The 23,499-nt window shown below is 42.8% G+C and overlaps 3 protein-coding genes across 3 annotated transcripts; 2 read left to right on the forward strand and 1 right to left on the reverse strand.

Annotated features, from left to right (window-relative positions):
- Positions 1 to 6,710: 6,710 nt before the first annotated feature.
- Positions 6,711 to 8,598, forward strand: LOC115177363 (trypsin-2-like). The gene is made up of 6 exons (XM_029738065.1): positions 6,711 to 6,767; positions 6,947 to 7,097; positions 7,262 to 7,512; positions 7,671 to 7,807; positions 8,336 to 8,412; positions 8,520 to 8,598. The coding sequence occupies exons 1-6, from the start codon at positions 6,728 to 6,730 to the stop codon at positions 8,596 to 8,598; spliced, it is 735 nt and encodes a 244-aa protein (XP_029593925.1). The 5' UTR covers positions 6,711 to 6,727.
- A 6,655-nt stretch (positions 8,599 to 15,253) lies between these two features.
- LOC115177359 (trypsin-2-like) lies at positions 15,254 to 18,534 on the forward strand. Its single transcript, XM_029738061.1, has 6 exons — positions 15,254 to 15,335; positions 15,515 to 15,665; positions 15,830 to 16,080; positions 17,762 to 17,898; positions 18,085 to 18,186; positions 18,368 to 18,534. Exons 1-6 carry the CDS (start codon positions 15,260 to 15,262, stop codon positions 18,413 to 18,415), a joined length of 765 nt encoding a protein of 254 aa, XP_029593921.1. The 5' UTR covers positions 15,254 to 15,259; the 3' UTR covers positions 18,416 to 18,534.
- Positions 18,535 to 19,784: 1,250 nt separating this feature from the next.
- On the reverse strand, positions 19,785 to 20,527 carry LOC115176468 (trypsin-1-like; the record flags this gene model as incomplete). The annotated part of the gene is made up of 3 exons (XM_029736504.1): positions 19,785 to 19,952; positions 20,140 to 20,241; positions 20,375 to 20,527. Coding segments are annotated over 3 exons (300 nt in total), but the record flags the coding sequence as incomplete, so codon positions are not given.
- Positions 20,528 to 23,499: the final 2,972 nt, after the last annotated feature.

Here is a 23,499-nt window from a genome sequence, read left to right on the forward strand (position 1 = left end):
GAGGGACGGAAGCAAAACTGTTACGTTGGTTACTTGCACAATAACTGAAGGCAGCCAGTGATGATGTAGTGGTAGGATCACTAGGATGCTGCGGGTTGAGTAGCTAGCTGTACTGACTAGCTTGGCTAGCCAGCAGGTTGTTTGTCTGTCCCTCGAGAATGATGACAAACCCGGTAAACCACAACATTAAACAAGTATAGCGAGTGAAAAGTAGTTGGCTATACTCATACCGTCCCAGCCTATTAAACAAAAGCAAATTGAACAATAAACTTCGGTGTTGCAACACTCTAGCAAACTCCGTCATTGTTCTCCAAGATCACCTCCGTCCAATACGCACGTACCCGCCCAATCTACTTCACGCCACACCGTACATGGATGCGGACAGATCTGTACGGGGACGCGGGAAATAAAATAATACAATAAACTAAACCCAGTCTTTACAGGAGGTTACATTCACCCCTCACTAGGAAAACTTGACGTCTCGACAAGTTATACATAAAACAGAAGATTAGGCATCACAATGAATTCGACACATAACACAGTTTACAACAAACCTTGAGCTATAACTTCTCTTTACACTATGCAACATTAAAGCACAGGCATATAAAAACACACCCTCAAACCAAAAAACTCTCAGAAGTATGATATGTGTGTGGTGCAAGAAAACACGCTGTAATGAGGTGAAGTGATGGTATGGTGATGTACGGGACTTCTTCATCCCGCCAGCTGAAGGACCTCCCGGATGACTCTTCTTTCAAAGTTTCTGCCCTGATGCCCTGATCAGAGTTTATGCAGGAAGGCAGGCCATAATGGACAAAGAACTTCTCCCAAAGCACCCTGGCCACATTGCTGGCTTCCTGGTCTTAAGTGGCGTAAGCTTGGGCGTAGCGAGTGAAGTGATCTGTCACTACGAGGATGTTACTGATGTTCTTTGTGTCATTCTCCAGAGAGAGCAGGTCTATACACACCAACTCTAGGGGGGCCACAGTGGTGATGTTCACTGAAGCTGCTGATCTAGCAGGCAGTGTCTTCAACTGCACAAACCTTGAACATGACTTGCAGTGAAACTGAATGTCTCTGATCATGAAGCGCCAGTAGAACCCAGCACTGGCTAGATCATGTCCACTCATAACCTAAATGTCCCATTTCATTGTAGAGAGACTTCATGACCACGGCGCTAAATTATTGGGGGAGAACCAACTGCTTTCTTTTGACCTGACTGGGGCCTCTATGGAGTCTGTAGAGCACATCTTATTCCATAGAGAGCCACTCCTCTTCTTGTTTTTGATACAGCACTTCTCACAGGCCAATTAAGCTGGTGTTAATGTGGAGCAGGTAAGGCTTGCTTGGGTCTGCAACGGCCAACACAGGAGAGACTGTTAGGCAGTTCAGGATGTTAATGAAGGCCTCTTCATATTCTGGGGTCCAATGATTTCCAAATGGCTCACAGTCCTTGAAGTAGGTAACTCCAGGAAGGGGGTTTGACTGGTCGACTCTGCCTTCTCTTTGGAGCATAGTTTTTGTCAGCTCATGAAGAGAATGCACGATGGAGGAGTAACTTATGACGAACCATCTGTAATTGCCACAGAACCCCAGGAAAGACTGAAGGGTCTTGAGGTTGGTTTGGAGGAGGTTTGTTGTATGGCAGTACTGGCACTTCTCCACCAAGAGCTTCAACCCACAGGCCTCCAGCTGGTCCAACACCTTCATAAGCCTCTCTTTGTGCTCCTCAAGGGTCTTCCCAAAGAATATCAGGTCTTTGAGGTACACAAGCACCTCCAGGAGATTCATGTCACTCACTGCCTTCTCAATCAAGCGCTGGAATGTTGCTGGGGCTCCAGTGACTCCTTGTGGCATCCTCTCAAACTGATCAAATCTGAGGGGAGAGATGAATGCTGTTTTTTCTAGGGTTATGGGTAAGGTTATGGTTGAGCCGGGGTGTAGACTTGAATCTACTGGCAAGGTACAACTGTTTGTTTAAATCATGTATTAATACCTAATATAATAAATCACACTATCCAAGTGTGTGCTTACTTTGATTGTTTTACTGCATATTAACTGCATACAGTATAATGGTTTTTGGAGGAACTTACGATTATACATTTTTAATTAATAGCATTACAAGGACATATAAGCTATACAGTCTTTTTTTTTTACCAGAGCCTTGTATGACTTTCCCCCCAAAACACTTTAACCCAGTTACTTGTTTACAAAGCTAAAATAGGCCTTGTGAGCTGCCAAGTTGTGTTTATCAACTTCTCCAAGAGAATTCCAATGTGTGAACCACACAGCTGCGTTCCAATCATGTTGAGGTCAACATACAGTCTGAACTGCAGAGAATACTGTCCATCTCAAACTATCAGTTGTAGTTTACTGAACATGTATCACTTTCTTCTGTAAGAAATTAAATTACCTGCACTTAAAAAGTACTGGGACTAATGACAACATATATTTAGCTTTATGCTGCTTTTAGGGTCAACTTCATACCAATCCTTGATGGAAACTGCTGTGTCATAATGCTGACCTTGGCAGTGCACATTTTGCCTCTGATTGGCTTTCTCTTGACCAATCAAACAGCAGCACAGCCGATTCTGCATATATACCAGGAGTGTGAGCTAGTGGAGTCTGCCACTAGCACAGTCAGTGTAGTCAGCTCAGCTTTCCCCATTGAGACCGTGTCTGTGCCTCGATCTAGGTTGGGCAAAATTAAAGATGGCGGTGTTCGCTTTAGCAATCTCACTAGTATAAAGACCTCCTCCATTCCTGCCATTATTGAAAGAGATTGTGATACCTCACATCTCAAAATTGGGTTACTAAATGTTAGATCCCTCACTTCCAAGGCAGTTATAGTCAATTAACTAATCACTGATCATAATCTTAATCTGATTGGCCTGACTGAAACATGGCTTAAGCCTGATGAATTTACTGTGTTAAATGAGGCCTCACCCCCTGGTTACACTAGTGACCATACCCCCCGTGCATCCGGCAAAGGCGGAGGTGTTGCTAACATTTATGATAGCAAATTTCAATTTACAAAAAAAAAACAATGATGTTTTCGTCTTTTGAGCTTCTTGTCATGAAATCTATGCAGCCTACTCAATCACTTTTTATAGCTACTGTTTACAGGCCTCCTGGGCCATATGCAGTGTTCCTCACTGAGTTCCCTGAATTCCTATCGGATCTTGTAGTCATAGCAGATAATATTCAAATTTTTGGTGACTTTAACATTCACATGGAAAAGTCCACACACCCACTCCAAAAGGCTTTCGGAGCCATCATCGACTCAGTGGGTTTTGTCCAACATGTCTCTGGACCGACTCACTGCCACAGTCATACTCTGGACCTAGTTTGTCCCATGGAATAAATGTTGTGGATCTTAATGTTTTTCCTCATAATCCTGGATTATCGGACCACCATTTTATTGCGTTTGCAATTGCAACAAATAATCTGCTCAGACCCCAACCAAGGAGCATTAAAAGTCGTGCTATAAATTCTCAGACAACCCAAAGATTCCTTGATGCCCTTCCAGACTCCCTCTGCCTACCCCAAGGACGTCAGAGGACAAAAATCAGTTAACCACCTAACCGAGGAACTCAATTTAACCTTGCGCAATACCCTAGATGCAGTTGCACCCCTAAAAACTAAAAACATCTGTCATAAGAAACTAGCTCCCTGGTATACAGAAAATATATGAGCTCTGATGCAAGCTTCCAGAAAATTGGAACGGAAATGGCGCCACACCAAACTGGAAGTCTTCCGACTAGCTTGGAAAGACAGTACCGTGCAGTATCGAAGAGCCCTCACTGCTGCTCGATCATCCTATTTTTCCAACTTAATTGAGGAAAATAAGAACAATCCGAAATTTCTTTTTGATACTGTCGCAAAGCTAACTAAAAAGCAGCATAGGCAAATGGAGGATGGGTTTCACTTCAGCAGTAATAAATGTATGAACTTCTTTGAGGAAAAGATCATGATCATTAGAAAGCAAATTACGGACTCCTCTTTAAATCGGCGTATTCCTCCAAAGTTCCATTGTCCTGAGTCTGCACAACTCTGCCAGGACCTAGGATCAAGGGAGATACTAAAGTGTTTTAGTACTATATCTCTTGACACAATGATGAAAATAATCATGGCCTCTAAACCCTCAAGCTGCATACTGGACCCTATTCCAACTAAACTACTGAAAGAGCTGCTTCCTGTGCTTGGCCCTCCTATGTTGAACATAATAAACGGCTCTCTATCCACCGGATGTGTACTAAGCTCACTAAAAGTGGCAGTAATAAAGCCTCTCTTGAAAAAGCCGAATCTTGACCCAGAAATGATAAAAAAACTATCGGCCTATATCGAATCTTCCATTCCTCTCAAAAATGTTAGAAAAAGCTGTTGCGCAGCAACTCACTGCCTTCCTGAAGACAAACAATGTATACGAAATGCTTCAGTCTGGTTTTAGACCCCATCATAGCACTGAGACTGCACTTGTGAAGGTGGTAAATTACTTTTTAATGACGTCAGACCGAGGCTCTGCGTCTGTCCTCGTGCTCCTAGATCTTAGTGCTGCGTTTGATACCATCGACCACCACATTCTTTTGGAGAGATTGGAAACCCAAAATGGTCTACATGGACAAGTTCTGGCTTGGTTTAGATCTTATCAGTCGGAAAGATATCAGTTTGTCTCTGTGAATGGTTTGTCCTCTGACAAATCAATTGTACATTTCGGTGTTCCTCAAGGTTCCGTTTTAGGACCACTATTGTTTTCACTATATATTTTACCTCTTGGGGATGTCATTCGAAAACATAATGTTAAATTTCACTGCTATGCGGACGACACACAGCTGTACATTTCAATGAAACATGGTGAAGCCCCAAAATTGCCCTCGCTAGAAGCCTGTGTTTCAGACATAAAGAAGTGGATGGCTGCAAACTTTCTACTTTTAAACTCGGACAAAACAGAGATGCTTGTTCTAGGTCCCTAGAAACAAAGAGATCTTCTGTTAAATCGGACAATTAATCTGGATGGTTGTACAGTCGTCCCAAATAAAACTGTGAAGGACCTCGGCGTTACTCTGGACCCTGATCTCTCTTTTGAAGAACATATCAAGACTGTTTCAAGGACAGCTTTTTCCATCTACGTAACATTGCAAAAATCAGAAACTTTCTGTCCAAAAATGATGCAGAAAAAATAATTCATGCTTTTGTTACTTCTCGGCTGGACTACTGCAATGCTCTACTTTCCGGCTAACCGGATAAAGCACTAAACAAACTTCAGTTAGTGCTAAATACGGCTGCTAGAACCCAAAAATTTGATCATATTACTCCAGTGCTAGCCTCCCTACACTGGCTTCCTGTTAAGGCAAGGGCTGATTTCAAGGTTTTACTGCTAACCTACAAAGCATTACATGGGCTTGCTCCTACCTATCTTTCCGATTTGGTCCTGCCGTACATACCTACACGTACGCTACGGTCACAAGACGCAGGCCTCCTAATTGTCCCTAGAATTTCTAAGCAAACGGCTGGAGGTAGGGCTTGCTCCTATAGAGCTCCATTTTTATGGAATGGTCTGCCTACCCATGTGAGAGACGCAGACTCAGTCTCAACCTTTAAGTCTTTACTGAAGACTTATCTCTTCAGTAGGTCCTATGATTAAGTATAGTCTGACCCAGGAGTGTGAAGGTGAACGGAAAGGCTGGAGCAACGAACCGCCCTTGCTGTCTCTGCCTTGCCGGTTCCCCTCTCTCCACTGGGATTCTCTGCCTCTAACCCTATTACAGGGGCTGAGTCACTGGCTTACTGGTGTTCTTCCATGCCGTCCATGGGAGGGGTGCGTCACTTGAGTGGGTTGAGTCACTGACGTGGTCTTCCTGTCTGGGTTGGCGCCCCCCCCTTGGGTTGTGCCGTGGCGGAGATCTTTGTGGGCTATACTCGGCCTTGTCTTAGGACGGTAAGTTGGTGGTTGGAGACATCCCTCTAGTGGTGTGGGGGCTGTGCTTTGGCAAAGTGGGTGGGGTTATATCCTGCCTGTTTGGCCCTGTCCGGGGGTATCATCGGATGGGGCCACAGTGTCTTCTGATCCCTCCTGTCTCAGCCTCCAGTATTTATGCTGCAGTAGTTTATGTGTCGGGGGGCTAGGGTCAGTCTGTTACATCTGGAGTATTTCTCATGTCTTATCCGGTGTCCTGTGTAAATTTAAATATGCTCTCTCTAATTAGGACCTGAGCCCTAGGACCATGCCTCAGGACTACCTGGCATGATGACTCCTTGCTGTCCCCAGTCCACCTGGCCGTGCTGCTGCTCCAGTTTAAACTGTTCTGCCTGCGGCTATGGAACCCTGACCTGTTCACCGGACGTGCTTGTTGCACCCTCGACAACTACTATGATTATTATTATTTGACCATGCTGGTCATTTATGAACATTTTAACATCTTGACCATGTTCTGTTATAATATCCACCCGGCACAGCCAGAAGAGGACTGGCCACCCCTCATAGCCTGGTTCCTCTCTAGGTTTCTTCCTAGGTTTTTGGCCTTTCTAGGGAGTTTTTCCTAGGGAGCTTTTCCTAGCCACTGTGCTTCTTTCACATGCATTGCTTGCTGTTTGGGGTTTTAGGCTGGGTTTCTGTACAGCACTTTGAGATATCAGCTGGTGTAAGAAGGGCTATATAAATAAATTTGATTTGATTTGATTTTGAGTGCAGGTTAACACCCTTTATCGACAGGATCATACAGCAACCATGATTTCTCTGGTCTTCGTTCTGCTCATTGGAGCCGCTTGTGAGTATAGTAATGATCTTAGAAAAAAGAACAGGACTGTGTAATGACACTAACATCACACATTTGTTTCTTTGACTTTATTAAGAAATATGTTGTTGTTGTTTTATCACAGTTCTTTGCTTTTCCATCTCAAAAGGTGAGGTAATATAGCTAAGAATGTGCCTGTTCTCTGTTAACAGTCGCCACGGAGGACGACAAGATCGTCGGAGGGTATGAGTGCAAGGCCTACTCCCAGCCCCACCAGGTATCTCTGAACTCTGGGTACCACTGCTGTGGTGGCTCCTTAGTCAATGAGAACTGGGTTGTATCTGCTGCTCACTGCTACCAGTCGTAAGTAGCATACCATGTGAACTACTAGCAACATGTTGAGTCAATAACACCTTGCAAGAATTTGCTAAAAATAACTTTTCCAAAACCAAAGGACACAGGTGAATTCCACATTCACATGAACTGTGAAAGTAAAAAACGTAAAAATGGAACTCTCTCTCTTTCAGCCGTGTGGAGGTGCGTCTGGGCGAGCACAACATCCAGGTGACTGAGGGTAGCGAGCAGTTCATCTCTTCATCCCGCGTGATCCGTCACCCCAACTACAGCTCCTACAACATCGACAATGACATCATGTTGATCAAGCTGAGCAAACCCGCCACCCTCAACACCTACGTGCAGCCTGTTGCTCTGCCCACCAGCTGTGCCCCCGCTGGCACCATGTGTACCGTCTCTGGATGGGGCAACACCATGAGTTCTAGAGAGTACAGAATCTGGCAGTTGGTCATCTTTATGGTGACTGAAAAGGCATAGAAAATATACTATTAGGAACACAGTGTCATTATATCTAACCTTCCTTCTTCTCCCTCCATTCCTCTCTCTCTCTCTCTCTCTCTCTCTCTCCCCCCCTCCTTACAGCTGCTGACAGCAACAAGCTGCAGTGCCTGAACATCCCCATACTGTCCTACAGCGACTGTAACAACTCCTACCCTGGCATGATCACCAACGCCATGTTCTGCGCTGGATACCTGGAGGGAGGCAAGGACTCTTGCCAGGTACTTACCACTCTGACCTCAGTTCAGTGGTACCACAAAGATGACTTTAAATGGACTTGTTCTATTGATTAGAAATGTATAATGAAATAACCAATTCATATCTCTCTCTCTCTCTCTCTCTCTCTCTCTCTCTCTCTCTCAGGGTGACTCTCTCTCTCTCAGGGTGACTCTCTCTCGCTCTCTCAGGGTGACTCTCTCTCTCTCAGGGTGACTCTCTCTCAGGGTGACTCTCTCTCTCTCTCTCTCAGGGTGACTCTCTCTCTCTCTCAGGGTGACTCTCTCTCAGGGTGACTCTCTCTCTCTCTCTCTCTCAGGGTGACTCTCTCTCTCTCTCAGGGTGACTCTCTCTCTCAGGGTGACTCTCTCTCAGGGGGACTCTCTCTCTCTCTCTCTCTCTCTCTCTCTCTCTCTCTCTCTCTCAGGGTGACTCTCTCTCTCTCTCTCTCTCTCAGGGTGACTCTCTCTCTCTCTCTCTCAGGGTGACTCTCTCTCTCTCTCTCTCTCAGGGTGACTCTCTCTCTCTCTCAGGGTGACTCCAGTGGCCCAGTGGTGTGCAACGGTGAGCTCCTGGGGTGTTGTGTCCTGGGTTACGGCTGTGCCGAGCCATTCATACGTCACTATGACATCCTTTGGTTTCCTGAAGGAAAAAGACATTGAGTCTATAAAACATTGATTGATGGTTCTCATGTTGCCTCCCATTGAGTGTGTCCACTAATGTCTCTCTTCTTCTTCTCTTCCTTCAGGTGTGCATCTTCAACGACTGGCTGACCAGCACCATGGCCACCTACTAAATCTGATCCTAGCTTTGGTCGTCGAGTACATTCGCACAACTCTACAACATCCCGTTCCAGATGAACATCCACCTTTTGTACAGGAGATTATACATTATTTATGTTTACGATAAATAAAGCATTTTTTGCTGTTGTGTTTGTACTCTCACTGTCCTTAGAAATCTTTGTAAAGGTCTTTCTGTCTTCTTATGTCAAGTGGTATTACTAGTAAACGCCAGAGAAACTAGTAACCACTAAAAGATGCAGGGGGTAAATTAATTGTGTCACCTTAACCATTTTTTTTAATCAATACAACAAGAAAAAACAAGGAACATTACTCATTTAGAGTATTCTGTCTGTGAGAGTTGTGTTGCTACTGAAATACTATGCAGTGCAACATGAACATGGTTGGATCTGACATAATGTTTTTACTTTGAACAAAAATAGAAACGAAACACGGAACAATTTCAAAGATTTTACTGAGTTACAGTTCGTACAAGGAAATCAGTCAATTGAAATAAATAAATTAGGCCCTAATCTATGAATTTCACACGACTGGGAATACACATGTGCATCTGTTGGTCACACATACCTTAATAAAAAAAGGTAGGGACGTGGATCAGAAAACCAGTCAGTATCTGGTGTGACCACTACTGTATTTGCCTCATGCAGCGTGACACATCTCCTTCGCATATAGTTCTCTTTCTCTCTCCCTTCCTCCCTCTCTCCCTTCATCTCTCTCATCCTAGCTTTGGTCCTTCAATACGGTCCCACAACTCTACAACATCTTGTGCAGTTCAACATCCATCTTTTATACTGGAGATTAAATACTAATGACAAATAAAACATTTAACATAATTTCAGTTTACTGAGCCATTTTCCCAAGGTTATATAAAATATATATATACTTATGAATGTTCCTCATACATGCATGCAGCATAGAGTACATGGTCAAGTATGTAGTGAAATATTTGGTTCTGTATGGCATCAAGGGAGTGTTGATTGCAAGTGGAATGTATACATTTGTGACAATTACAGTATGTCATTACAACAGCTAAAAGCTACAGTCTGTGATTGGTACACCCATTTCTTGACTTTTCCAATGATCTACATAACCATTGATTCTTGAAGAGTATTACGAGCCTTTTGGGAGCAAAACATTTGAGTGGCCCCCCTCTTGACGGTGGAGAGAAACATTTTTAATTTCCTGGTCCTTTGCTGTTGTTCTGGAATCGATTTGCACTTTTCGCACCAAAGTACGTTATTCTCTAGGAGACCGAACGCCTCTCCTTCCTCAGCCGTATCACGGCTGTGTGGTCCCATGGTTTTTATACTTGCGTACTATTGTTTTTACACAGGAATGTGGCACCTTCAGGCATTTGGAAATTGCTCCCAAGGATGAACCAGACTTGTGGAGGTTTACAATTTTTTTTCTGAGGTCTTGGCTGATTTCTTTTGATTTTCCCATGATGTCAAGCAAAGAGGCACTGAGTTTAAAGGCAGGCCTTGATATACATCCACAGCTACACCTCCAATTGACTCAAATGATGTCAATTAGCATATCAGAAGCTTCTAAAGCCATGAAATCATTTTCCAAGCTGTTTAAAGTCACAGTCAACTTAGTGTATGTAAACTTCTGACCCACTGGAATTGTAATACAGTGAACTATAAGTGAAATAATCTGTCTGTAAACAGTTATTGGAAAAAATACTTTTGTCATGCACAAAGTAGATGTCCTAACCGACTTGCCAAAACTATAGTTTGTCAACAAGAAATTTGTGGAGTGGTTGAAAAACGAGTTTTAATGACTCCAACCTACTTGTATGTAAACTTCCGACTTCAACTGTATATAAAAAGTGTTTGTCTTTGGGGTCGGGGGCCTCCTAGTGGCCTAGGGGACTTAAACGACCACTTATGTCGCTTATGCCTGGAACCTGTCCTGAGTATAACTGGTGTTAAAACCTGGTGTTTCTATGTCAAACAGTTTTGTTATATTTTAGTCTTTTGTGATGTATGTAAAGTGTAATATTGGGATTCAAACTCAAAATGGAATACATTTCAACTCTATATCTGATATGATACAGCTGTCTTCTATGACCATGTGAGGTGTATACTTTTGTTTCAAAGTAGATTTGTTAAAGACTACCAATTCTTTAGAGCAATTTTTTCACATTGCTCTATTAAATCTAAATGTACTCTATATTGGGTGAGTCTTCTGTATATAGCAGTTCTATATTGCTTCTACAGTATGCTATTGAATACATACTGTTATGCTGTAATGAGCCAAAATCATTCTAGAAGAGGTTAGAAGAGAGCCAGGGGTGCATTCAGTTCGCTTCAACGGTTGCTACGTTGTGTGACTGTTTGTACTGAACCACATGTTTCCCCAAAACGGTGCGCATCATTTTTCAACAGCCTTTGAGGCACGTTTGCTCCCATTTGGTGGGTGTTGCCTGGGTTGAACATAAAGCTGGGGTTACGGTTAGTTTTAGGGTTAGTGTTGAGGCTAGGGTTACGGTTGAGCCAAAATGTGGTATTATGAGTATGTTAAATGTTTCTAATGAGTTGGATAAACTGATGTATTTATTTAATTATTTTCAGTTGGGTAAACTTGTTATTTTGAGAGATGGATAAACATATTATTCTTGTATTATTCTTACTTAAGTCAATATCTCCACTCAACAACAGTATTTTGAATTGAGGTTGGTAAACATTAGGGTTAGGGTTGAGCTGGGATGTGGACATGATGTTAGGGTTAAGGTTAGGGTTGAGTCGTGATCTGGACATGAAGCTAGGGTTAGGTTTGAGGTTAGGGTTGAGCTGGAATGTGGACATGAAGCTAGGGTTAGGGTTAGGTTTGAGGTTAGGGTTGACCTGGGATGTGGACATGAAGCTAGGGTTAGGGTTAGAGTTGACAGTTAGGGTTTGGGTTGAGCAGGGATGTGGACATGCCGCTAGGGTTAGGGTTGAGCCAGGATGTTGACATGAAGCTAGGGTTAGTTAGGGTTGAGGGTTAGAGTTGAGCAGGGATGTGGAAGAGAAGCTCGGGTTAGGGTTAGGGTTGAAGCTAGGGTTAGGGTTCAGGTTCGGGTTGAGCAGAGACTTGGACATGAAGCTAGGTTTAGGGTTGAGACAGGGTGTAGACTTTAATCTACTGTCAAGGTATATTCATGCCTTTCATGTTGTATAATGATGGGAGACAGTCACAGGAATACAAAAATAGGGTTTTTTATTTCGTATGTCATGAAAATGACAGGGACGAAGCCCAAAACAAACACGAACATATGGAACACAGGGATGTAAACCCAAACAAAAGAGCGAGGTGTAAACCTCTAATAAATACACGGGACGAGACCCATAATAACAAGTGCACACTAACACGGTATGTAAACCATAATACAATGTACAGTAACCTCCGGAAATAGTTGGCGAACCTCAGGAATTTCTGGACTGCTTTCACGGAGTTCGGGATGGACCATGACCTGACTGTGCTGAGGCGTTGCTCCTCCATCTCCACTCCCTCCGTGGATATGAGGTGCCCAAAAAGGACACGGACCGCTGGAAAAACAAACATATAGATTATGCTCCAACAGTTTTCCCAGCACAGACCTGACCAATGAGACATGCTTGGCGCGGTCAGCAGAATAGACCAAAATGTTGTCTATATAAACCACAATGCCCCGTCCCAGCATGTCCCGGAACACTTCATTAATAAAGGCCTGGAAGACTGAAGGAGCGTTATACAGGCCAAAGGGCATCATGAGATACTCGTAATGCCCCGTGGTCGTGGAAAAGGCCGTAATGCCCACCAGATTGTAAGTGCTCCTCAAGTCCAGTTTCGTGAAGTACTGCACCCGTGCATTTGTTTGATGATGGTTGGGATGGGTAAAGGATAGCTGAACTTAGCGGTGGCTTTATTCAGTGTTCGATAATCAATGCATGGGCGCAGTCCCCCATCTTTCTTCTTAACAAAAAATAAGCTTGGGGAGGCTGGTGGTGTAGATTGGCGGATTAAACCCTGCTGGAGGCTCTCCTGTACGTAGGTCTCCATGGCCTCGGTCTCCGCATAGGAGAGGGGATAGACGGGTCCTCTCAAGAGTTCTGTGTCAGACAGCAGGTCAATGGCACAGTCCCAGGGGCGATGAGGAGGCAGGCGTGTAGCCTGGGTCTTAGAGAAAACCCGGTGAAGATCCTGGTATTCCTCCGGTAAATCCACTTGAGGGGCGTGGTCCGGACTTTCCACCGTAGTGGTGTTGACGGACACTGCGAGGGACCTCCCCTGACACTCCTGCGACCAACCCAGCAGTCTCCTCTCGGACCAGGAAATAGTAGGGTTATGCCCACTCAACCAGGGGATACCTAAAACAACGGGGTGCGTGGGGGTGTCTATAATCAAAAAGGTGATTTGTTCTAAATGAGTGTCATGTGTCAGCAGAGAAATGGGAACAGTGATGTGATGTACGAGCCCTGTTCCTATTGGACGATTATCCAGGGCTCGAACCGGAATGGGTGACTGTAGGGGAGCCAAAGGAATGCGTAATGCAGTGGCCAGTGTTTTACCTAAAAGATTCCCGGCAGCTCCGTAATCAATCAGAGCTAACGGGAGTGAGGGGCTAGGATATTCTGGGCATTTAATGGGAAAACACACTGGTTGAGTTGACAGAAGAGGAGAGGAGATCTTGAATTCCCTGGCTTGTCACCTCCTCGCCTATTAGTGGATAGAGGGCAGGCCAGGGAGAAATGACCCCTTTCTCCACAATAGGAGCAGAGGCCCAGATTCCTCCTTCTCCTACGCGCTGTCTCGTGCAAACGTGCAAAACCCACCTCCATTGGCTCTGGCCACATGAGCTCTGGCAATGAGCTCTGGATTATGTGCAGTTTCTTCGTCGGGACCGCAGGAGGTTGTCCAACCGGATCGTCATGCTGATGAACTGGTCGAGTGACAGGTTGTCATCACGGCAGGCTTACTTCGCCTGTAACTCCTCTGTAACATGGGTCGTATAAAGGGGACCAAGGCGCAGCGTGTAAAGTGCTCATATTTCCTTTTAATGATAACACTTAAACAAAATAACAAAAACGACAGCCAACAGTTCCTTCAGGTACATAGACAAAACGAAAAACAACTACCCACACCCACACATGAAAAGCAGGCTGCCTAAGTATGGCTTCCAATCAGAGACAACGATAGACAGCTGCCTCTGATTGGAAACCATACCTGGCCAAAACATAGAAAACAAAAACATAGAAATAGAAATCTAGAGAACCCCACATAGAAACAGAAAACCAAAACCACCCAAAACACCCACCTGTCACGCCCTGACCCCTCTACTATGGAAAATTACCTCTTACAAGGGTCAGGACGTGACATCCTCTCGCAGTCCGCTGTGGAACACGGTGACCAGAGCCGACTCCATCTGGTGGAGGCTGCGACGGTCTGGAACTCCATGCCAAACTCCGAGGCGGTCCTAGATCCCTGGCGTAGTTGGAGTAGGCATTCAACCCCCTCTCAAACACCAAGTAGAAGAGGAGGATGAAGCGCTCGTAGGACTCGACCTTGGGTCCGCTCGTTTCCCAGACCACGGCACCCCAGTCCAGGGCCCGTCCGGTCAGTGCCAAGATGGCGGTGGCAACCCTGTCTCTCCCGGAGACAGCCTCGGCATAGCAAGTGAGGTACAGGTCGCATTGTAGAAGGAACCCCTTGTATCTCGCTGGGGAGCCGTCAAAGCGCTCCGGGAGGGACAGGGGTATTCCGCGGACCGGCTCAGATGGGATGGAGGCAGGTAGTGGTGGTGTGTGGGCTGATGCTGGAACCGGTGCTGGGGACTGGAGGGACTGCACATTCCCCTCCAAATGCAGGATGGTTGCCACTACGCTGTCCATGGCGCTGCCGAGTCTGGAGAGACAGTTCTCGTGATGCTAGTCTATCCCCACGATGGTCGCCAGCTTGGCCTTTCCTGCTGTCTCCATTAGATGGGTTGATTATTCTGTCACGTTGTATAATGATGGTGACGTAGACCTCTGGAGCTGGTGAACGGAATGATTAGCAATACTGGGGGATCCATGACAATACCTAACATAATAAATTGTAAGTGTGTGCTTACTTTGAGTGTTTTACTGTATATTAACTGCATACAGTATAATTTATGTAATGAACTCATGGCCCTAAGGTATACAGAGTCTATTTTTAAGACAGCCTTGAATGACTTTTCAACAAAACCCCTTAAACCCTGTTACTTGTTTACAAAGCTAAAATTGGCCTTGTGAGCAGCAAACCTGTGTTTATCAACTTCTCCAAGAGAATTCCAATGTGTGAACCACACAGCTGCGTTCCAATCATGTTGAGGTCAACATACAGTCTGAACTGCAGAGAATACTGTCCATCTCAAACTATCAGTTGTAGTTTACTGAACATGTACCACTTTCTTCTGTAAGAAATTAAATTAAATCAAATCCAGACGTCAAGAATCTGCACTTAAAAAGTACTGGGACTAATGACAGCATATATTTAGCTTTATGCTGCTTTTAGGGTCAACTTCATACCAATCCTAGATGGAAACTGCTGTGTCATAATGCTGACCTTGGCAGTGCACATTTTGCCTCTGATTGGTTTTCTCTTGACCAATCAAACAGTTTCATTAAACGGGGCGGCACACCCAATTCTGCATATATACCAGGGGTGCAGATGAACCCCTTTCATCGACAGGATCATACAGCAACCATGATTTCTCTGGTCTTCGTTCTGCTCATTGGAGCCGCTTGTGAGTATAGTAATGATCATAGAATAAAGAACAGGACTGTGTAATGACACTAACATCACACATTTGTTTCTTTGACTTTATTAAGAAATATGTTGTTGTTGTTTTATCACAGTTCTTTGCTTTTCCATCTCAAAAGGTGAGGTAATATAGCTAAGAATGTGCCTGTTCTCTGTTAACAGTCGCCACGGAGGACGACAAGATCGTCGGAGGGTATGAGTGCAAGGCCTACTCCCAGCCCCACCAGGTATCTCTGAACTCTGGGTACCACTTCTGTGGTGGCTCCTTAGTCAATGAGAACTGGGTTGTATCTGCTGCTCACTGCTACCAGTCGTAAGTAGCATACCATGTGAACTACTAGCAACATGTTGAGTCAATAACACCTTGCAAGAATTTGTTAAAAATAACTTTTCCAAAACCAAAGGACACAGGTGAATTCCACATTCACATGAACTGTGAAAGTAAAAAACGTAAAAATGGAACTCTCTCTCTTTCAGCCGTGTGGAGGTGCGTCTGGGCGAGCACAACATCCAGGTGACTGAGGGTAGCGAGCAGTTCATCTCTTCATCCCGCGTGATCCGTCACCCCAACTACAGCTCCTACAACATCGACAATGACATCATGTTGATCAAGCTGAGCAAACCCGCCACCCTCAACACCTACGTGCAGCCTGTTGCTCTGCCCACCAGCTGTGCCCCCGCTGGCACCATGTGTACCGTCTCTGGATGGGGCAACACCATGAGCTCTAGTGAGTACAGAATCTGGGTCAAAGGTTGTGCCAGTTGATCATCTTCATGGTGACCGAGTGTGTTTACAGGCATAGAAAACGTAGACCTACTATTAACCTCTCTCGGGTATGTGGGACGAAATTGTCCCACCTAGTCAACAGCCAGTGGAATCGAGTGGCGCGATATTCAAAAACCTTAAAAATGCTATAACTTCAATTTCTCAAACATAGGACTATTTAACACCATTTTAAAGACAAGACTCTCGTTAATCTAACCACATTGTCCGATTTCAAAAAGGCTTTACAACGAAAGCAAAACGTTAGATTATGTCAGGAGAGTACCCAGCCAGAAATAATCACACACCCATTTTTCAAGCTAGCATATAATGTCACAAAAACCAAAACCACAGCTAAATGCAGCACTAACCTTTGATGATCTTCGTCAGATGACACTCCTAGGACATTATGTTATACAATACATGCATGTTTTGTTCAATCAAGTTCATATTTATATCAAAAACCAGCTTTTTACATTAGCATGTGACGTTCAGAACTAGCAAACATACCGAAAACTTCCGGTGAATTTAGTAAATTACTCACGATAAACGTTCACAAAAAACATAACAATTATTTTAAGAATTATAGATACAGAACTCCTTTATGCAATCGCGGTGTCAGATTTTAAAATAGCTTTTCGGCAAAAGCACATTTTGCAATATTCTGAGTAGATAGCTCGCCATCACGGGCTAGCTAATTTGACACCCACCAAGTTTGGCGTTCACTAAACTCAGAATTACTGGATTACCTTTGCTGTTCTTCGTCAGAATGCACTCCAGGGACTTCTACTTCAACCACAAATGTTGTTTTGGTTCAAAATAATCCATAGTTATGTTCAAATATCCTCTGTTTTGTCCGTGCGTTCAGGTCCCTATCTGAACGGTGACGCGCGGACGCATGTCGTGACAAAAAATGTCAAAATATTCCATTACCGTACTTCGAAGCATGTCAAAAGCTGTTTAAAATAAATTTTTATGCGATTTTTCTCGTAAAGTAGCGATAATATTCCAACCGGGAGACGTTGTTTTCGTTCAAAGACTGAAAGAAGAAAATGGTGTCTTCACATGCACGCGCGCACCCGTGTCATTGTTCTCAGATTGACCACTTTCCAAATGCACTACTGTTTTTCAGCCAGGGACTGCAGAGTCATCATTCCCCATTCTGGCGCCTTCTGAGAGCCTATGGGAGCTTCAGGAAGTGTCACGTTACAGAAGAGATCCTTTGTTTTCAATAAAGAGAGTGTAGAAGGCCAAGAAATGGTCAGAGAGGGCACTTCCTGTATAGAATCTTCTCAGGTTTTGGCCTGCCATATGAGTTCTGTTATACTCACAGACACCATTCAAACAGTTTTAGAAACTTTAGGGTGTTTTCTATCCAAATCAAACAATTATATGCATATTCTAGTTTCTGGGCAGGAGTAATAACCAGATTATATCGGGTACGTCTTTTATCCGGACGTGAAAATACTGCCCCCTACCCAAGAGAGGTTAAAAACACTATGTCATTATATCTACCAATAACTCTCCTCCTTCTCCACCTTCTTCTACCTTCCTTCCTTCCTTCCTCCCTCCATTCCTCCCTCCATCCTTCTCTCTCTCTCCCTCTCTCCATTCTTCCATTTCTCTCGGTCTGCTTTTCCTTACAGCTGCTGACAAGAACAAGCTTCAGTGCCTGAACATCCCTATCCTGTCCTACAGCGACTGTAACAACTCCTACCCTGGCATGATCACCAACGCCATGTTCTGCGCTGGATACCTGGAGGGAGGCAAGGACTCTTGCCAGGTACTTACCACTCTGACCTCAGTTCAGTGGTACCAATGATGACTTTAAATTAACTTTTTCAATTGATTAGAAATTGATAATGAAATAACCAATTCATATCACTTGTCTCCCTTCTTTCTCTCTCTCTCCCTTCCTCTCTCTTGATCTCTCAATCTTTCTCTCTCTCTCTCGCTCTCTCTCTCTCAGGGTGACTCCGGTGGCCCCGTGGTGTGCAACGGTGAGCTCCAGGGTGTTGTGTCCTGGGGTTATGGCTGTGCCGAGCCCGGTAACCCCGGTGTCTACGCCAAGGTAAGACAGAAAAACTGTTTTCCTGTTGTGTTTGAGGAAAACATCAACATTCATACATCACTGTGACATCCCTTGTTTTCCTGAAAAAAAGACATTGAGTCTATAAAACATTGCTTGATGGTTCTCATGTTGCCTCCCATTGAGCGTGTCTACTAATGTCTCTCTTCTTCTCTTCCTCTAGGTTTGCATCTTCAATGACTGGCTGACCAGCACCATGGCCACCAATTAAGTCTGATCCTAGCTTCGATCCTCCAGCACGGTCCCACAACTCTACAACATCGTTTGCAGTTCAACATCCACCTTGTGCTGGAGATTAAATACTAATGACAAATAAAGCATTTAAAATAATTTGAGTTACTGAGTCTATTTCCCAAGGTTAACTATAGAAATGAATATACCGTAGAAGGTACTTCTTAAATGCAGGCAGCATAGAGCACATATTCATGAATGTAGTAGTGCAATATTTTGTTCTGTATGTCATCAAAGGAGTGTTGTTTGCAAGTGGAATGTCTAAATTTGTGTCTGTTTATAAATCTGTAATTGTAACAGAGGGGGATCTACCAGTCCCATTTATGTTTGGCTATCAAATATGTGGGAACATATCAAAACTTGGGTTGCTCATTCTCTGGCTCTACATAATACAGATTCTCTGACTGCACAGACTACTCTCTCTACAAATCATTAGGATTATGTTCATTCTTAATTTTGGTGAACTATCCCTTTAACCTTGTAAACTGTTAATAGGAATTATTTCTCACTAGAACTATCTTTCTATTGGAAACGTCATAGATATGTTCATATTTTTCATAAATCCACAAGTGGCAACATTCGTTTTATGTGGCTATGCTTTTTAAATGTCAGAGAGAAGTGATCACTTGATGCATAAAAAGTGTTACAACTATGTATTTTCCCCAACGCTCCGATAAATCAAAATTAACTATATTCAGTGTATACACATTTATATTTTTGCTACAGTATGCTATTGAACACATACTGTTGTGTATGTGTTCAATAGTGTAAGGCGCCGTTCAGGGGGTTCGAAGACTGGAACTTCAACTATAATGAAAGTTAAGACCAGACAGAGGCAGCATTCTATACATTGGGAGAATCTCAATTGAGATTCTGGTGTACATTGTGACATCACGGTTTCCCATGGTTACAGACATTCCAAAAACACAAAAAACGTGAAAACGTAAAGAAATATATAACATAGACGAGTATAAAGTGGCTTATGGCATGTCTCTGGACGAAGCACTTAGGAGCCAAAAATGAGAATAATATATGCAAAATTGTGTGAGCAGACCCCGCTGCATGTTTGTGGCTTATGGTATTATACTATAGAGAAATGCCTAATCATGAGCTTAGTTCAACTGTCTTACCCAATCAGAACACAAATATACACATTTTTACTCTATTGTTTGTAAACAGTGTAATTGTTAACACAAACAGTTTAGCTTCAAAACATGGTTATTTTAGTCTCATTGATGGTCATTCCTTGCATCCATAGATCTGTCTATACATTTGAGAGTGGCTACATTTCCCCAGCCCAATCCCTCCGAGCTGTTAAAACAAGTTCAAACAGTCTCAGTAGACTGAAATAATTTAAAATGCTTTATTCGTCATACGATTTGCATCTCCAGTGAATAGGTGAATGGTGAACTGCAGATGATGTTGTAGAGTTGTGCGATAGTGCTGGGGGACCGAAGCCAGGATCAGATTTATTAGTTGGCCATGGTGCTGGTCAGCCAGTTGTTGAAGATGCACACCTAGAGGAAGAGAAGGAGAAGGGAGACATCAGTGGACACAGGGCCAAGTCACTGTAGACCTGAGATAAAGTTAGAAACATGTAGTTGTGACATGGATGAACCAGCGGTCTAATATAAAGGAATGCTGTCACACAAACTACTTGATGCTTTGTCCCACAAACCTGGCAGCAGAAGCCTATATTCTTACCTTGGCGTAGACACCAGGGTTACCGGGCTCGGCACAGCCATAACCCCAGGACACAACACCCTGCACCTCAGTGTTGCACACCATGGGGCCACCAGAGTCACCCTGAGAGAGAGACAATGAGAGATTTACTTTACTGTTTCTCTGTACTGTATTTTCGGTCCTAATGGTTTTGATAAGCTGGTCAGAGGCAGTAGTAGAGCAGTAGTAGTATCTACAGGTCAGTGCTGTTCAGTACCTGGCAAGAGTCCTTGCCTCCCTCCATGTATCCAGCACAGAACACGGCGTTAGTGATCATGCCAGAGTAGGAGTTGTTACAGTCGCTGTAGGACAGGATGGGGATGTTCAGGCACTGTACCTTGTTGCTATCGGCGGCTGTAAGGATGGATGAAAAATAAAAGAATGGTTAGAAAGAAAGGTGAATGAAAGGCAGAACATGTCATTTAATGGGGCATTTACATTTTAACACTGGCAATGGTTACCTGACCAAGTATATTTTATAAAATAGCCCCAAAATAAATGAAAAAAATGGCCGCTGGTGCTGTACTCACTGGAGCTCCTGGTGTTTCCCCATCCAGAGACAAAACACATGGTGCCAATTTACCCAAATTGGATTGTTTTTAAATCTGCGTTTTTTAGACTACAGTAATTCCTTTAGTGATTTTTTCTCTAATTCTGTTACCGATTTGGTTTTAATCACTTCATAATTCTTAAAAATGTACCCGCTCACAACAGTATCACTAACGTAATGACTTGAAAGAATAAGTGAATGAGTCTATTATAGTTGAACATGTTTAGAATTTTGACTCTTTGAGCTCAAAAAGTGCCATTGGTAACATGGGTTATTGTTAGATGACTGCTAATGAACTTAGCACTTGGCGACACCTTTTGAGTTTTTACACATTAATGATGTCGATGTACCTTGCTGCTGTAAAGGAATTTTGAAAAGCCACTTTTCAAAAGGCCCCAAACTGTACACTATTACACACTACCAAAGGTAATACTTTACATTACAGTGCCCTTATTACTGTGTAATTACTCATGTAATTACACTGTATTAAGTATGAATAATTATTCATTATAAATGACTAATAATGATTAAGTATTGTAATTGTTACAATGAGTTACAATGTACTTACAGAAGAGAGCCTAACCCTAACTTTAGCGCTGACCCTAACCCTGAGAAGCTATGTAGCCCTAACAACAATGCACAGTAGGTACAATGCAACAATGGTTAATAATTACAATACGTGTTACACTGCAATTACATGAATAATTACACAGTAAGAAGGGCACTGATATGTAAAGTGTAACCAAAATGTAAAACATACTACTTTTGTTTAGCATATGAGTTCACGTATAAAACATACTGCATGTGTTTCACATATGAGTTCACATATAAAACATACTGCATGTTTCACATATGAGATCACGTATAAAACATACTGCATGTTTCACATATGAGTTCACGTATAAAACATACTGCATGTGTTTCACATATGAGTTCACGTATAAAACGTACTCCATGTGTTTCACATATGAGTTCACGTATAAAACATACTGCATGTTTCACATATGAGTTCACGTATAAAACAAGCTGCATGTGTTTCACATATGAGTTCACATATAAAACAAGCTGCATGTGTTTCACATATGAGTTCACATATAAAACAAGCTGCATGTGTTTCACATATGAGTTCACGTATAAAACAAGCTGCATGTGTTTCACATATGAGTTCACGTATAAAACAAGCTGCATGTGTTTCACATATGTGTTCATGTATAAAACAAGCTGCATGTGTTTCACATATGAGTTCACATATAAAACAAGCTGCATGTGTTTCACATATGTGTTCACGTATAAAACAAGCTGCATGTGTTTCACATATGAGTTCACGTATAAAACAAGCTGCATGTGTTTCACATATGTGTTCACGTATAAAACAAGCTGCATGTGTTTCACATATGAGTTCACGTATAAAACAAGCTGCATGTGTTTCACATATGTGTTCACGTATAAAACAAGCTGCATGTGTTTCACATATGAGTTCACATATAAAACAAGCTGCATGTGTTTCACATATGAGTTCACATATAAAACAAGCTGCATGTGTTTCACATATGAGTTCAAGTATAAAACAAGCTGCATGTGTTTCACATATGACTTCACGTATAAAACAAGCTGCATGTGTTTCACATATGTGTTCACGTATAAAACAAGCTGCATGTGTTTCACATATGAGTTCACGTATAAAACAAGCTGCATGTGTTTCACATATGTGTTCACGTATAAAACAAGCTGCATGTGTTTCACATATGAGTTCAAGTATAAAACAAGCTGCATGTGTTTCACATATGTGTTCACGTATAAAACAAGCTGCATGTGTTTCACATATGAGTTCACATATAAAACAAGCTGCATGTGTTTCACATATGAGTTCACGTATAAAACAAGCTGCATGTGTTTCACATATGTGTTCACGTATAAAACAAGCTGCATGTGTTTCACATATGAGTTCACGTATAAAACAAGCTGCATGTGTTTCACATATGAGTTCACATATAAAACAAGCTGCATGTGTTTCACATATGAGTTCACGTATAAAACAAGCTGCATGTGTTTCACATATGTGTTCACGTATAAAACAAGCTGCATGTGTTTCACATATGAGTTCACATATAAAACAAGCTGCATGTGTTTCACATATGTGTTCACGTATAAAACAAGCTGCATGTGTTTCACATATGAGTTCACGTATAAAACAAGCTGCATGTGTTTCACATATGTGTTCACGTATAAAATAAGATGCATGTGTTTCACATATGAGTTCACGTATAAAACAAGCTGCATGTGTTTCACATATGTGTTCACGTATAAAACAAGCTGCATGTGTTTCACATATGAGTTCACATATAAAACAAGCTCCATGTGTTTCACATATGAGTTCACGTATAAAACAAGGTGCATGTGTTTCACATATGTGTTCACGTATAAAACAAGCTCCATGTGTTTCACATATGAGTTCACATATAAAACAAGCTGCATGTGTTTCCCATATGAGTTCACATATAAAACAAGCTGCATGTGTTTCACATATGTGTTCACGTATAAAACAAGCTGCATGTGTTTCACATATGAGTTCACTTATAAAACAAGCTGCATGTGTTTCACATATGAGTTCACATATAAAACAAGCTGCATGTGTTTCACATATGAGTTCACGTATAAAACAAGCTGCATGTGTTTCACATATGAGTTCACATATAAAACAAGCTGCATGTGTTTCACATATGAGTTCACGTATAAAACAAGCTGCATGTGTTTCACATATGAGTTCACATATAAAACAAGCTGCATGTGTT

Source organism: Salmo trutta, chromosome 37 (genome assembly GCF_901001165.1).
Source record: "Salmo trutta chromosome 37, fSalTru1.1, whole genome shotgun sequence".
Lineage (NCBI taxonomy): Eukaryota > Metazoa > Chordata > Actinopteri > Salmoniformes > Salmonidae > Salmo > Salmo trutta.